Source organism: Colletes gigas, unplaced genomic scaffold (assembly GCF_013123115.1).
Source record: "Colletes gigas isolate AHSC1104 unplaced genomic scaffold, ASM1312311v1 Colletes_gigas_Sc00002, whole genome shotgun sequence".
Classification (NCBI taxonomy): Eukaryota; Metazoa; Arthropoda; class Insecta; order Hymenoptera; family Colletidae; genus Colletes; species Colletes gigas.
Window position 1 is genome coordinate 1,677,808 of NW_025106631.1, and position 14,228 is coordinate 1,692,035.

At 37.7% G+C, this 14,228-nt stretch overlaps 2 protein-coding genes across 2 annotated transcripts; both read right to left on the reverse strand.

Annotated features, from left to right (window-relative positions):
• Window positions 1–68: 68 nt before the first annotated feature.
• Window positions 69–1,202, reverse strand: LOC122403495 (programmed cell death protein 5). Its single transcript, XM_043407040.1, has 4 exons — window positions 954–1,202; window positions 573–681; window positions 344–507; window positions 69–271 (listed from the first exon to the last, which is right to left on the reverse strand). Exons 1-4 carry the CDS (start codon window positions 1,017–1,019, stop codon window positions 209–211), a joined length of 402 nt encoding a protein of 133 aa, XP_043262975.1. The 5' UTR covers window positions 1,020–1,202; the 3' UTR covers window positions 69–208.
• Window positions 1,203–1,677: 475 nt separating this feature from the next.
• On the reverse strand, window positions 1,678–12,510 carry LOC122401040. Its single transcript, XM_043402938.1, has 7 exons — window positions 12,476–12,510; window positions 4,974–5,238; window positions 4,582–4,835; window positions 3,636–4,018; window positions 3,126–3,388; window positions 2,431–3,047; window positions 1,678–2,122 (listed from the first exon to the last, which is right to left on the reverse strand). The coding sequence occupies exons 1-7, from the start codon at window positions 12,508–12,510 to the stop codon at window positions 1,678–1,680; spliced, it is 2,262 nt and encodes a 753-aa protein (XP_043258873.1).
• Between the last annotated feature and the right edge of the window lie 1,718 nt (window positions 12,511–14,228).

The following is a 14,228-nucleotide window of genomic DNA, read 5'->3' on the forward strand; positions in this document are numbered from 1 at the left end:
AGAAAATAATAATACTTTAAGTATCTTTCAATAATTTTAGATTTAATTAAATGAGATTTCTTTTTCCGTTTATTTCTTTATTTTATTTCAATATACCATAAAAAATAAGAACATACAACTAATTAAGTGTATATTTATATATTGTAACTTCATTTCTTGTTTGAACATAAAACAATGTGATGTTACCGCTTAACAAGCCATGTAACATTTATAATTGCAATAAATCATTATCATCATCATCGGAATCTAATGCTGCTCTTCGCCTGTTAAACTAAAGTTGTTACTTATTAATTTTTCTGTGACTAGCAAGGTATTGATAAATATAACATATATTTTATCTAACCTTGACAACAGTTTTGTGTTGTGTCTGTTGATTTACACTTTCAATTAAACTAATTAGTCCCCTTTCTCCAAGTTTATTAGATAATTGACCCCGTTGTGCCATACTTAATATCATACCTTCTATCATTTTTCCTTTCTCAGGCTTTGCAAAGCATAATGTATTGACTAAAGAAAAAATATATTTTAGACAATTACATTAATATAAACTTCAAATACAACAATATTCTTACGTCTTGCTCTGGCTGATTGGTCTAATACTTGAGTAAGGATTGAATTTCTCATGTCTTCCATTTCTTGCATTTTTTCTTCCATTGCTTGTTTATTCTCGGCATTGTTAGGCTAAGAGTTTCCATATTAAATGCAATAACAGCAGAAATAAGTAAATTAATAATTATTTAAAAAGCAGTGCTTGCGTATTATATTTAAAAATAGTTTGACTTCAACACAACTTAAAAATGATGAAATTAGTAACAAGTTTTCAATTTTTATATTGTAATTAATTTTATATATTATTTTACATATTCTTATTAAGCAATCTATTTATCATTTTTAGAAATAATGTGATATACATATAGTAGTGCTGAAGAGAAAAAGAATGCTTATTAATATACCTTGTATTGCGCCTGCAACTGAGCTAATCGTTGCTGTCGTATTGCTTCTAATTCCGGGTCTGACATTTTTATATTATTAATTTTCTACTATAAATTTCAAAGATCTCCAAAAAAAACTTGTTTTAAAAGTTAATATACTTTTCCAGTGCACGCACGTCACTTCAGTCACCGACTGTAAATTGTAATTTCTATCAGTGTGGCCAGATTTGGCATAATTGAGTGCATCGACGCCAACAGTAGCGACGACGAACTTCTTTAGCCTCCAACGGAGCGGTGGGGAATACCGACATATACTACCACACGAGCCATGTTACGCGAGCTCGTCACTTCGTGCAACTTCGGGAAATAGAAAGAGAAGGCGAGTGTGTGCTTTTCCTTCTCTTGCTCCCGAACTACGTGAGCTCGTACAGTTTCGGTGAATTGAGAAAGACAAACTGACGCATGCTCTCTTTTTCGGTACACCGAAAATTTAAATACTTCAGTACTTTTTCAGTTAAATGAGATTACGGAAATTTCAAGGTATGAATTTGAATATGAACCAATTTGCTATTCTTTATTGTTCAATAGAATATTATATACTAAAAAGTGATATGTATTAGATACATGTGTTTGTCTGGAAGAGATAATGATTAATACATACTTTATACATTTCAGTTTACACAAAAACTTTATTGCTTTGGGACAATATTACAAACCAAGAAGCCTTTTATATAAGGCAAACACTTTAAATAGTGTTTGTACTATCGTACCACGGTGGCATCCAATTGGTTGTAGTTCTAGTTCTTCCTTTGGAAAGAGCAAGGGTGCCATCAACATTGTAATTTCTATCTGCTCGCCTTCTACGTCTCTCGTTTTTGTTCGAGTCAAAAATTTCGTTATCCAAAACAACAAACGATTGACCGTTGGCGTGTTGATTAGTGCCTTTGCCAAAACTAGGAGAGTATGGTCTAGCATCGCTTTGAAGTTCACGATCGGGCGAAGGATTGCGTATCCTTCCGGAAGACTGAAGTGATGGCGATCGTCTGCGCCGGAAACCTTGAGGTTCATCATCAACGTTCAAGACGTGAAGTCGATAAGTAGGATTAGTCGATTCATCTTTTAATCTGTTATATTCTGGCACATCTGACTGCATTGGTCTTTGAACTTGAATTAGCGAAGCCCTCGAACCTCTGTATTATTATTATTAATTATTGTTATTACATTTATGTCGATTTCTTTGTACACAAATAATGTGGGCACTCAGTTATCAACGAATGACATTTTTAAAATTTAAGACATAAGAAAATTGAAAAAAAACAGCTTACAATTAGTCGGTTATAATCTAATTCATATTAGACGATACAGGATGGCACACGCGTTGCGTTGTTTGTACCATATGTATGTATTTCTTTGTATTTATGTATCGAATAAACTAATGTTACAAAAGTCAATTACTGCTGTCAAGAATTCGTAACAATTAAAATTCTCTTACACGCACCTTCGACTACCAGATGGTGGTTTTCCACGTATATGTGTATTGTCCTCTTGAACTTCCGTATGCAACACTTGAAACGCGTCTTGATCCTGAGTAACGTTCGTGCAGTCAAATTGCTCTACATTATTATTTATCCAATAATTATCTTTTCGTCTGGAAGCACTTAAACTACGATCTCGTCTACGATGCATTTTCGGTACGGTGTATAATTGATTTTCCCGTTTCGTGCAATAAGCTGTTCTATATTCCGGTTGAAGGTCCAGGTTCCCCTCTAAACGCAAGTTCGATGGTATTCTTAAGGGTTCGACGTTCGGCACGCGGCCATAAGGAACGTACTGAGATCTCATTTCGCTGGTAAGCTCGTAATTATATCGTTTGGATTCTTGTTTACCGAAACTCGCGCCATGTTCCGTAGGAATTAACGTCGATCTCATAGTCAACGACGGTTTTCGGTACACGGGATGATCTCTTTGATAATCCAAATATTTCGATTTGTATTCCGGGTCTTGATCGATTTTCGTTGAGAATTTCGTTGCAGGCGACGAGGGTACCTTAGAGCCGTCGGCTCGTCCGATTTCGTCCTCCGGTTTCACAATTTTCGGACGCTCCCTTGGAAAATCCTACAAACAGAGAAATCTTTATTAAATTATTGCAAAAATTCCACGGTATTTAGAAGATCCGAGGGAACGTAAACCTGCCTTGTACGCGTCTTTGTATTCAGGGATTTCAAGCGGCGGACCCTTCAAATCCTCCAACTTCGAGACCAACATTTTCATTTCTTCCTCTTTCGTTTTCGTCTCCTTTCGCTTTCTCCGTTCTTCTTCGACGTTATTGTTCAACACAGACATTAATTGCGCCTCTTTGGAACGAGGATTACCGAAGCTAACAGTGCTCTCTGTATTCTGGAAGATGTCTCGTCCAGTCTTCAGATGAGACTCGGGTTTTACTGGTTGCGAGCGTACTGTAACACAGAATAATAAAACAATATACTGTTTTTCAAAGTTTTATTCAAAAAAAGAAAAAAGAACGTATTCAATTTTATTTATTTCGTTAGTTTTACTTAGAAATACTTGGGCAACTTACTCGATGCGATGTTTTCTCGTAACTACGAGCGAAACGTGCTATTTCTCATTGCTAAAATCAAGTATCGCATGCTATTCTTCTTATTCTAGCGAAATTATGGCTGAAAGATTCGTTTCAAATGTTACCTCTGCAATTGTGCTTTCTGAACACGTCGGTATACTCCGGCACAAAGTTCGATTCTCCTTCCAGCTTCAAATTCGTGTTCTGCCTTAGCAATCCCGGTCTTCGCACGCCCACGAACGGCACGTACTTTTCATGGTTCTCCGTCAGCGTCTCGAATTCACCTTCCATCTTTAAATGCGTCGGGACGCGCATCAGCTCGGGACGACTGACGTTCAGCCATTGAATGAATTTCTCGCATTTCTCGGTCGTCGTGCTCAGATCGCCTTCCATTTTCAAAGATGTGGGCCTGCGAGCTAGCTCGGGTCTGTGCTGACCCTCGTAAGCCACGTACGACGAGTACGTTTCCGTGTTCGTATAAAGGTCTCCGTCCCGTTTTGAAGTCACCCTTTTACCAAATCGTTCGGATGAAAACAATGTTGCAGAACGTAGTTAAATTAAAATTTTAAGTCGTGAATCGATCGACGTTTACAAATAGAATTGCTTGCAAAGTGATTACTCTTATTTAAACTGTATCTTCCAATAAGAGACGGTCTTTACCAAATCGTTCAGATGAAAACAATGTTGCAGAACGTAGTTAAATTAAAATTTTAAGTCGTGAATCGATCGACGTTTACAAATAGAATTGCTTGCAAAGTGATTACTCTTATTTAAACTGTATCTTCCAATAAGAGACGGTCTTTACCAAATCGTTCAGATGAAAACAATGTTGCAGAACGTAGTTAAATTAAAATTTTAAGTCGTGAATCGATCGACGTTTACAAATAGAATTGCTTGCAAAGTGATTACTCTTATTTAAACTGTATCTTCCAATAAGAGACGGTCTTTACCAAATCGTTCAGATGAAAACAATGTTGCAGAACGTAGTTAAATTAAAATTTTAAGTCGTGAATCGATCGACGTTTACAAATAGAATTGCTTGCAAAGTGATTACTCTTATCGAAACTGTACCTTCCAATAAGAGACGGTCGTTTAGAAGGATTTACATTTGCAGCGACCTTGGAGCTTGCAGTTTCAGTCTCCATCGTTTTCTCATCGTCGACGTGTACCAGAGGAGTCGTAGGATCGTTATTTTCAGCTTGAGAATCGACAAGTTTCGCTTCCTGTTCCTTGAGCTCCTCCCGATCCGAATACTGTGCATTTTCTATCGAATACTTCGGTTGAATATCTTCGACTGGTTTCTCTCCTTCCAGCCAGATATTTTCCTACCACCCAAAATGGTGGACAAGAGAAAAAATATATATTTTTATTTAATTTGAAAAACGTATGTATTCTATTTCGTTTACGAATCATCAAAGTATGTAGACATTAAACCTTGTAGATATTAAAAAAGAACCGCCAACCTTGAGCGAATCTTCGCTGTTTGCGCCAAAAGTTTCGCAGTACTCGGTGACGTGAACCTGGTCCTCCAGATCAGTAAGAAGTCCAAGATTGTCCTTCGGTTGGCCCTGAACACGCCTTCTTCGATAACGAGCCAGCTCGTCGACGGTCAGTCCATCCAGGAGGGGCCATTTTTCCTTGGATTTTAGTCTCCGCCCTTTGCCCTTACCCTGCGCTAGCTCAGTGTCCGAGGACGATTTGTTGGCACCTTTGGAGGAGGACCTTTGCCTGCGTATAAATTAAAATGGTTTTTAATATTCTACACAATTTCGTTAACGTTGTTCCATGGAACCGTACATCCCAATCATAAAAAAAGAACAAAGTTTAAACTGTTAGTCTGCGGATCTTTATGCAAATTCATATTTTCATTAATAGAATTAATGAAACGAGAGCTTCGTAGAGGGTTATCTCAACCCCTAAATATAATAATTCGTATCGTACTTTAAATATTTTTTATGTTTTTGGATATTAAGTGGATTCTGTAGTCTTTTGGGAAAATTTCCCTTAAATGACACGTCTCATCCGACAAACGCAGCGATCAATCGGAGAAAAGTAGCTTTCATCAGGGTTCACTCTGTAAGAAGTATCGATCGTACTTTATCTTTTAGGCTAATGAAATACTGGCCAATGTTATCGCATTGCTAAATTACGTTCTAGAGCGTGTTTACCCTGCCCGAGCGATGCTATCGGGTTTTTGACCAATTGGTCGTTCAACCTCCACCTACTTTAAAGAACTCGCTTCTATGTATTAAAGAGTCTCATTCATGAAATCGGGGTTACTAGCCCGACCACTGCACAATAAAATCGAGGAGACGTATTTCTGCCAAAATTTAAGAATTTTCTCTCCTCGTTTGAACTCTTTGTTGACACACAGCGAGTTCTGTGTACGGTACCACAAACGTTAACCGAAATCTAATTCGTACAAATTCAGAATTTAGAACACCCAACAATGTAGAGATGTGAAATACGTATCAGAGATCACGTTCTCATTTTTTTATTTTTTTTTTAGTAACGATGCAATTTCACAAAAAAAAAAAAACAAAAATGGAGCACCGACTCGGGTGGATGGCCAGAACGAACTGAGGATCTCACGGCGGGGAAACTGAATCTGCCGGAGGAGGATGGAGGTTGGCGGAGGTGGTGGCGAAGCGTCGCGACGCGCCTCTGCCCTCCGGCAGAACGAGGAACAGGAAGAGGGTGGTACGAAGCTACATGCCTTTGCAACGAGACTCGCAGACGCGACGCATCGATCTACAAAGAGGAGTCTGGAAAAGAAATTTCGTTAGGGACTAATGGCTCGGGGACACGGAAACGTTTAGGCATCGCATCGCAACGTTCTCGACGCGGAAATGCAAAAAGAATAGAAACTATGCTCGTCTGAAATAGAATAAAACGTATTATAATACTCCACGAATATCCTTGATCGATTAAGATTGTTGTAGGCACCCTGCTCGAGGAACAATTCTGTCTAAATTAATTAATAGTTTAGACATCGCATCGCAACGTTCTCGACGCGGAAATGCAAAAAGAATAGAAACTATGCTCGTCTGAAATAGAATAAAACGTATTATAATACTCCACGAATATCCTTGATCGATTAAGATTGTTGTAGGCACCCTGCTCGAGGAACAATTCTGTCTAAATTAATTAATAGTTTAGACATCGCATCGCAACGGTCTCGACGCGGAAATGCAAAAAGAATAGAAACTATGCTCGTCTGAAATAGAATAAAACGTATTATAATACTCCACGAATATCCTTGATCGATTAAGATTGTTGTAGGCACCCTGCTCGAGGAACAATTCTGTCTATATTAATTAATGATTTGTGTCACGGCGATGTTGCATTAAAGACGTTCATTATAATGTGACATTTGGATCACCTCTTGTACATAGTTCTCTCGAGACAATGATGTTATATCAACCTTGATCCTACAAGAATAGAATGTTGAGTCATATGTCAAGTTTGATAGATATTCTATACATATAATGTTAAATTATAAAATACATATTTCAACTAATTGAGCGTACAAAGTAAATGTAGACAATTCTTTAAATAGATCAATGATAAAAACGATGGGTTTAATTAATTTCGAGGAGACAGATTTTATTTTCCCTTAACCCTGTAATTTCTGTGACGATTATCTTTTTCTGTTTCGTAACTGTCTGCCAATTAATCAGAAACTTAGGTTCTTTTCTTCTTCAGTTACACGTTACTATAATTTATAGCCTGCAGATATTAAGAATTCATCGTCCTGTGCTTTCTTTAAGTATGCTACTACCGACGCGCATCCGTCACTTGTTTCCGTAATATTCAATCACGGATGTCTAACTTTGTTCACTCTTTCCTCATTTATCTTAGTATGTATACAGTAAAAATTTTAATGGGAGATTCTGGAGGCCAAAATGAGACGAAAATCAAGGATACTAATTTGTTGATCGAGGCTTCCTTGAAAAGTTATAGAAACATTTCCGGTCATAGAGTATATTTTCGATAAGGAATTTTTTTCTCGAAAACGCGTAGGAATTCGGTGGTATGTCTATTAACAAAAAATGATTGCAATTGACCCCCCTAATCGAAAATAATTTTTCCAGAACGATTTGAAATTTTTTATTTTTGTCGAAAAATTGCAATCCTTCTCGAATTTATTTCTCGAAACTGGGTAGGATTTCAAGTGTATGTCTAATGATTAAAAATGATTGTAATGGACCCCCACAAAGGAAAATAATTTTTTTAGAACGATTTGAAATTTTTTATTTTTGTCGAAAAATTGCATACCTTCTCGAATTTTTTTCTCGAAACTGGGTAGGATTTCAAGTGTATGTCTAATGATTAAAAATGATTGTAATGGACCCCCGCAAAGGAAAATAATTTTTTTAGAATGATTTGAAATTCTTTAATTTTGTCGAAAAATTTCACATCTTTTCGAATTTGTTTCTAGAAAGTGGGTAGGATTTCGGGGTTATGACTGTCCACCAAAAATGATTGTAATTGACCCTCGCAATCGAAAATAATTTTTCCAGAACGATTTGAAGTTTTCTTTTTCGTTGAAAAATTTAGGCATCTAATTAGATTTTCGGTAAGGATCTCCGTCTTATTTTGGCCTCTGGAATCTCGCATTAAAATTTTTCCTAGGCGTGGTCGAACACCCTGTATAGCCTACTATTGAACCAATGATAAGAGAAATGGATTTGTCCGTTTTACAATCGATATCTCAGCCTGACCTACAAAACAGGTAATTGAGTGTAATTGACCGACGTTTCTTCGTGATTGGCACGCAATTACCACAGTTCTTACAAATTGGTCCTCGATTCGGAGCATTGTGTCCATTATTGATGCGATTTTCGATCGTGTTCGTAGTTCAATCGACCCGATTCTTTAAACGAACACGTTTAAGCTATATGTTCTTATAATTCTAATAATAATAATGTAATGAAGGGAGTTGGTCGTAAATACCCCTAGGTCGGAAGTATTCTATCTTTCCCTATGTATACATATAAACGGGAGCGGGTTGAAAAGATAAGAACGATGAAATTTCACCTATCTTGTTATCAGGTTGACGCAACTCTTAAGGGTAGGACACTGCTGCCTAGTCATCGATTTTGATGGGCTTCCACACAGTAGATTAACAATAGAAAAACAAGCTTAGACGTACGTGTTACAAGCTTACAGTATTTTGTCCAATGAACATTAATATTTGAGAATTTAGCGTTTTTTAAACGACCAGTTTGAAGACCAACTCCTCAAATCCTGGCGTCTAAGAGTCTATTAAGAGGCCTTTCTACCTCGTGAGATTGAAAAAATCGATTTTTTTTTGCTTTGTCTTCTAGTATGTAGTCTCGAAAATATATCTACCAAATATTAAATTGAAATTCTGAAAACTAACGGAGTTATAGCCTGCTGAAATGTACCTTTATGAAACTTTAAAGCTGTTTTTCTCGAAACTACATTCTTTGACACTGCGTATGCGATAAACTATTCAAGATATGAACATGAAATTTATACAGTATCTTTAGAACTGGTCTCCCTATAGCACGAACAAGGATAATTGCGATACATGCAATACCTTTTCTTTTATTAACAAAAAAGCAACCGAATATATGAAAATATTCAGTATTTTTTCGTAAAATAGCTACCAATGTGGCCATTTTTAGTTTTTTTGAAAGGATCCTAGTTCATGCTATAATCACACTCGTCTACATTAAGAATATCGTTGGTTTTTGGATTTCGAATAACTCGTTTGCAAAATACTATCGACGCAGTCGGGCGCCGTTTGTAAAAACTGTTGCTCGTTGATTAACAAAAACAGCGTAATCAATAGATATTATGCGTTGCAAAAATTCGTAAATATAGCTAAATACATAATAAATGTCTCTACAAAACCTGGAATTAATCGCTCTTTAATAGCCCCCCCCAAAAAAATCACAAAGAACCATGTATTTTTCGAGCCTACAAGGTAGAATGGGCCCTCAAGATAATAAATTCGAATCTAACGCTATCGTCCACGGTTTTGCCGCGACTAATCATCGAACGAGAGTGACAATTTGTCGTTTTCCATCCGCGTGGTATCGCGATCGAGGGACGCGTTTCCCTTTTCAAACTCGTTTAGACGCCCCCCTCCCAACGAGGAACACGAGTCACGAGAACCCCGTTCTTGTTCGAGTTCCTTTCGTGCGCCGAATTGTCGTCCCGCGAAGGGGGCAGCAGGATGTCGGGATTCGACTCGACCCGGTGACCCTAATTTTCGTCCATCGTGTCTACGTACGGATCTCCGAACGCGCCCGACAAATAAATGTCCGCGGGGCGTCGCTCCGCGTTACACGCGGCTTTCGGTCAGTAATTTCGCCGGTTCGCACGATTCGATCTGTATGCATTTCACCGGCGACGTGTGCACGCGAATACACCTCGTAGAAATAAGGAGGCCACGTGCTCTAAAACCCACCCCTAGCTCGCCTATGGACGATTAAAATTTGCTTCTTACGACCGTCGCGACAATGTTTCACCCTCGATAAGATAAACGGATTTACACTGGAACTACCAAACCGGTCGAAATGATCCAAACTTGTACAAAATTTAATCGACTGAATTTTTAAAAATTTATTGTAGTTTTCTATAAGAGAATATACTATAAATACTTATTTCCATTGTATTATATATTTCTTTGTGTATCTATCGTTTCAATTTCTTTGGTACAAATGAACACACTATAATAAGGAGGGCACGTGCTCTAAAACTCACCCCTAGTTCGCTTCAGAACGATTAAAAATTGTTTCTTATGACCATTGCGACAATGTTTCACCATCGATAAGATAAACGGATTAACAGTGGAACTACCAAACCACTCAAAACGACCCAAACTTATAAAAAATTACGATAAATTTTCAAAAATTCAGTCGTCTAAATTTTGTACAAGAGAATATACTATAAACACTTATTTCCAATTGCATTATATATCTCTTAGCGTATCTATCGTTTCAATTTCTTTGGTACAAACAAAAACACACTATAATTGTCGGTAGTTCTGGTAATACTGATTAAACCATGATAGAAGCTTACACACCAGTTAAAATGACCCATTCGTAATTTCTAATAAAACTAGTAAAAAATTTAGTCGACTGAATTTTTAACAACATAGAAATGTTTAAAACCATACAATATAGTTATCTATTAAAGAGAATACAAAAATTCAAAGTATAAGATGCTTTTTCACGCGTAAAACGTCGAAAAAATCGGTTCTTGATTTTTGCTACTACGGCGCGCCCTACCAAAAAATCTGAAAAAATTCAGGGAGATAACCAATGACAATACGCATTTACGGTAATTATAGAAATCTAGTGTCTCGAAAGCTTCGATACGAAATCCGTATTTTTCTGTGTTTTTTTTGCGTTTTCAATTTTTCACACCTAGGATTTGGAATCGAAAAATCGGAAAAAATTCTCAAACACGTATCTCGATAACCGCAATGCACCAGATTTTTTTCATAATTTTTGTACTCGATTAAATAGGGGAAATAGGCAGAAATTCGTTGATCCGAATTTTCTCAATAACTACCCTTCCAAACAAGATAGAGGGTTAAAATTTGGCACGGAACGTTTTTTCTTGATGCTCTATCGATGGATCCATCGTATGTCACATTTGGTTCAAGGGCACATTTCACCCCCTTATTGCATTATATATTATATATATTACACTCATTTCCAATTGCATTATACGTTTCTTTGCGTATTTATCGTTTCAATTTCTTTGGTACAAATAAACACACTATAATAAGGAGGTCACGTGCTCTAAAACTCGCCCCTAGTTCGCCTCTGGACGATTAAAAATTGTTTCTTTACAAATAAACACACTATAATTGGTAGTTCTAGCGTTAAACCACGATAGAAGCTTACGTTGTACACTGTATTCCCGGGTCAAGTATCTAAATTAATGATTAGTATTACGACAACGCCTTAAGAGGGTTCTTAATATCTTACAAAAGCATTTAACGCTCGAACGACGAACGATATAAATCGCGAAAGGGCGCTCTTAGCCGGGGCAGGAAATTAAACCTGGATTCGACTTTGTACACGAGGGTTGTCAATTTCCATTTACCCTGGACGCTCGTTACCCTTAAAAAGGCACAGGTTCGAAGCGATAAATTCGTTGCAGTCACGACGGTATTAGTCAGATTGCCTTCGTAATACTGTCCACGATATCTGTGCCGATCGCGTTCCATCTATGGATCTTCGATTTCAGAAAGCGTCGCAAAATGCTTCCGTGACGGGGGGGTACAATCTCCGCGAAAGTTGCAATCCACCGATCCTGTATTTACGTGTGGCCGTGCACGAATACCTTAAAAACGTTTCCATACTCAGAGTCTATGAATTCTTGCGTTTGATCTCCTAATCGTCTTCATTTCAATTTTCCGTGGATCTAGGACAACCAGGGACGAGTGAGATTCGACACAATTTAAAAATTACACAAATAGAAATAAAGGTATTAAAGTGTTGGACAATCGTTCAATGTTTGTCTATGAATAAAGAAAATCTTTCGAAACGATTACAATGCGGATAATAGATTTTTTTGTTAACACTAGATTTACGGGCATTGATTGCACGTATATTTATACGATTTTTCTTTTAATTAAAATGTGTATTCATGCCATTGCATCAATCAAATTCAACACGAGTTGTTAAAAAATAATATTTACGTAATTTTAAATACGGAATCAGACGTCCGTCAAATTGAAGGTTTTCATAAATCTAGTGTTAAATAAGACTTTGTAAGCGTCCACTTTTTGATAAGATTGTTTGATTTTGCGAATAAATTCGATGTCTGGTGGACAACCCCGAAGAGCGCAAGATTCTATAAATAGATTTGGACGAGTCTCCTTAGCCGTTCGTTAAACCTGAGGGGGTTCGATAGCCTGCAGCAGTCCGTTTCCCGCCGAACGGATTCGAGTGTGTCAAAGGCCGCGGCGTTTTACCTTTTGCCAGAACGGTCGCTTTTGCCCTCGCCCATTGCATCTTCTTGATCAACGATCAGCCCCCGTTGCCCGACACTACGATGCCACAGTGATCTCTGATTACGAACAACTCCGTCGATGCCTCCGACCGTGTTAGCGGAATGAAATCGATAGGATGACTCGACCGTACCAGATCCTAGTGCTGGCGTGACTGGCTTTTTGGGCAAGATGTTAATGAGAAGGTGCCGGGCGATACACCTGCGCAGCTGCGAAGAGCTGGAACGCTCGAACGGCCGGGCGCTGATGGTCCGAGGGAAACCACAGGTGAACACTTGCCTTCCACTGCTCGCGCCTGTTCCGTTACTCTGGATCGGTATCGAACCTGGCCAAAACCTTTAAATGTCAAATTAAATATGACTTTAAACCCCAATCTACGGTTTCTATTATACTATGGGGGTTGTTCAATAAGTTTTTAGAAAATCTAAGACCTGATACTCGTATCATCGAAAATGGTTTGTTTTTAGTAAGTATCTTGACTCACTAGACAGTTGTCAAAGTCTCGGTTATGTACACCACATGGTTTTATTTCTATTGTCGATCGAAGCGAGAAACTTCATCTTGCAACAAGAATTAATCACTGTATTCACTGGAGTTGGCTTCCAGTGATTCACGTCGAACGAGGTTATCGTCCAAACAGATACTTTAGATACTTTGAGAACCTTCAGAAATCTTACTATTTAGATGGCTTAGAAAAGATGGAGAAACGATTGGAAAGGTGTATAGAGTTAAAAGGAGATTGTGTTGAAAAATAAAAAAGAATCTAGCTAAAGTAATTTGTTTTTCTATCCTTTTCTAAGGACTTATTGAACGACTCTGGTATTTTGGAGTTGTACTGCTTCGATGAATTTCTTGATGCTCTTTACGATGTTCGAATGATGCTTAATAGTGTTAGAATAAGCGTGGATTTAATATAGATAAGTATAACCCTAAATGATCGTACGTCAAATTGTAAGGGGATCCTTGTAAGAAGGTGTTAATCTTCGGCATCGCGATGATTTCAATGGGTCATTCGATGGTCCAGGAATGGCTGATAGCAAGAGTCAACCGCAATACTTCTTCCATAGATCACACTACCAACTTTAACGTTGCGTCTCCTCACTCTTTCATCTTACGAAGTGTCGTATGCAGAGCTGCTGATGCCCAAATACTTTGATACCCCCTTTAGTAGTGTTTCCATAAAGATCGAGTTATCAAGAACTTGTGTTCAAATAAAAATAACTTACTAACATAATGCCTAACCAAACACCTGTCTAACTTTAAATCTGAATTCGTTTATTATATCAAGAAACAATTCTAAATGCCTAAGTTTGTCGTCAAATAGTTCGTTATTTTCAACGATAGATGGCGCTCATTTCCGACCTCTGGCCCTCTGGTGATAAAAAGCCCAAGCTTGTCGAGAAATCCATCTAGCGTGGACGATACGAACTATTCCACGACAAACTTGGGCGTTTTAACACCAGAGGGTTTGAGGTCGAAAATGAGCGCCATCTATTGTTGAAAATAACGAACTATTCCACGACAAACTTGGGCGTTTTGCCGTAGATGGCTGTGCAAATCATGTACCACCGATGGGTCACGCTTCCTTTAACTTGTAGGATAAACTAAACGGACAGTTAAGTGGGCAAGAATGCAGTCACTTTATATAGACACTACTGTAGTTATTATAATAATAATAAGCTTTAGACACTGTTTATTAATTAGACTGAAGTACATG

What these genes read in the sequence shown, in the direction of transcription:
- LOC122403495 (XM_043407040.1), bottom strand. Translation starts at nt 1,019, where the DNA reads ATGTCAGACCCGGAATTAGAAGCAATACGACAGCAACGATTAGCTCAG. An exon ending in AGTTGCAGGCGCAATACAAG is followed by an intron (nt 682 to 953) that starts GTATATTAATAA and finishes GGAAACTCTTAG; the next exon opens with CCTAACAATGCCGAGAATAA. An exon ending in AACACAAAACTGTTGTCAAG is followed by an intron (nt 272 to 343) that starts GTTAGATAAAAT and finishes TAACAACTTTAG; the next exon opens with TTTAACAGGCGAAGAGCAGC.
- LOC122401040 (XM_043402938.1), bottom strand. Translation starts at nt 12,510, where the DNA reads ATGGGCGAGGGCAAAAGCGACCGTTCTGGCAAAAG. An exon ending in AGCGACCGTTCTGGCAAAAG is followed by an intron (nt 5,239 to 12,475) that starts GTAAAACGCCGC and finishes ATTTATACGCAG; the next exon opens with GCAAAGGTCCTCCTCCAAAG. An exon ending in CGACCGTCTCTTATTGGAAG is followed by an intron (nt 4,019 to 4,581) that starts GTACAGTTTCGA and finishes ATTTGGTAAAAG; the next exon opens with GGTGACTTCAAAACGGGACG.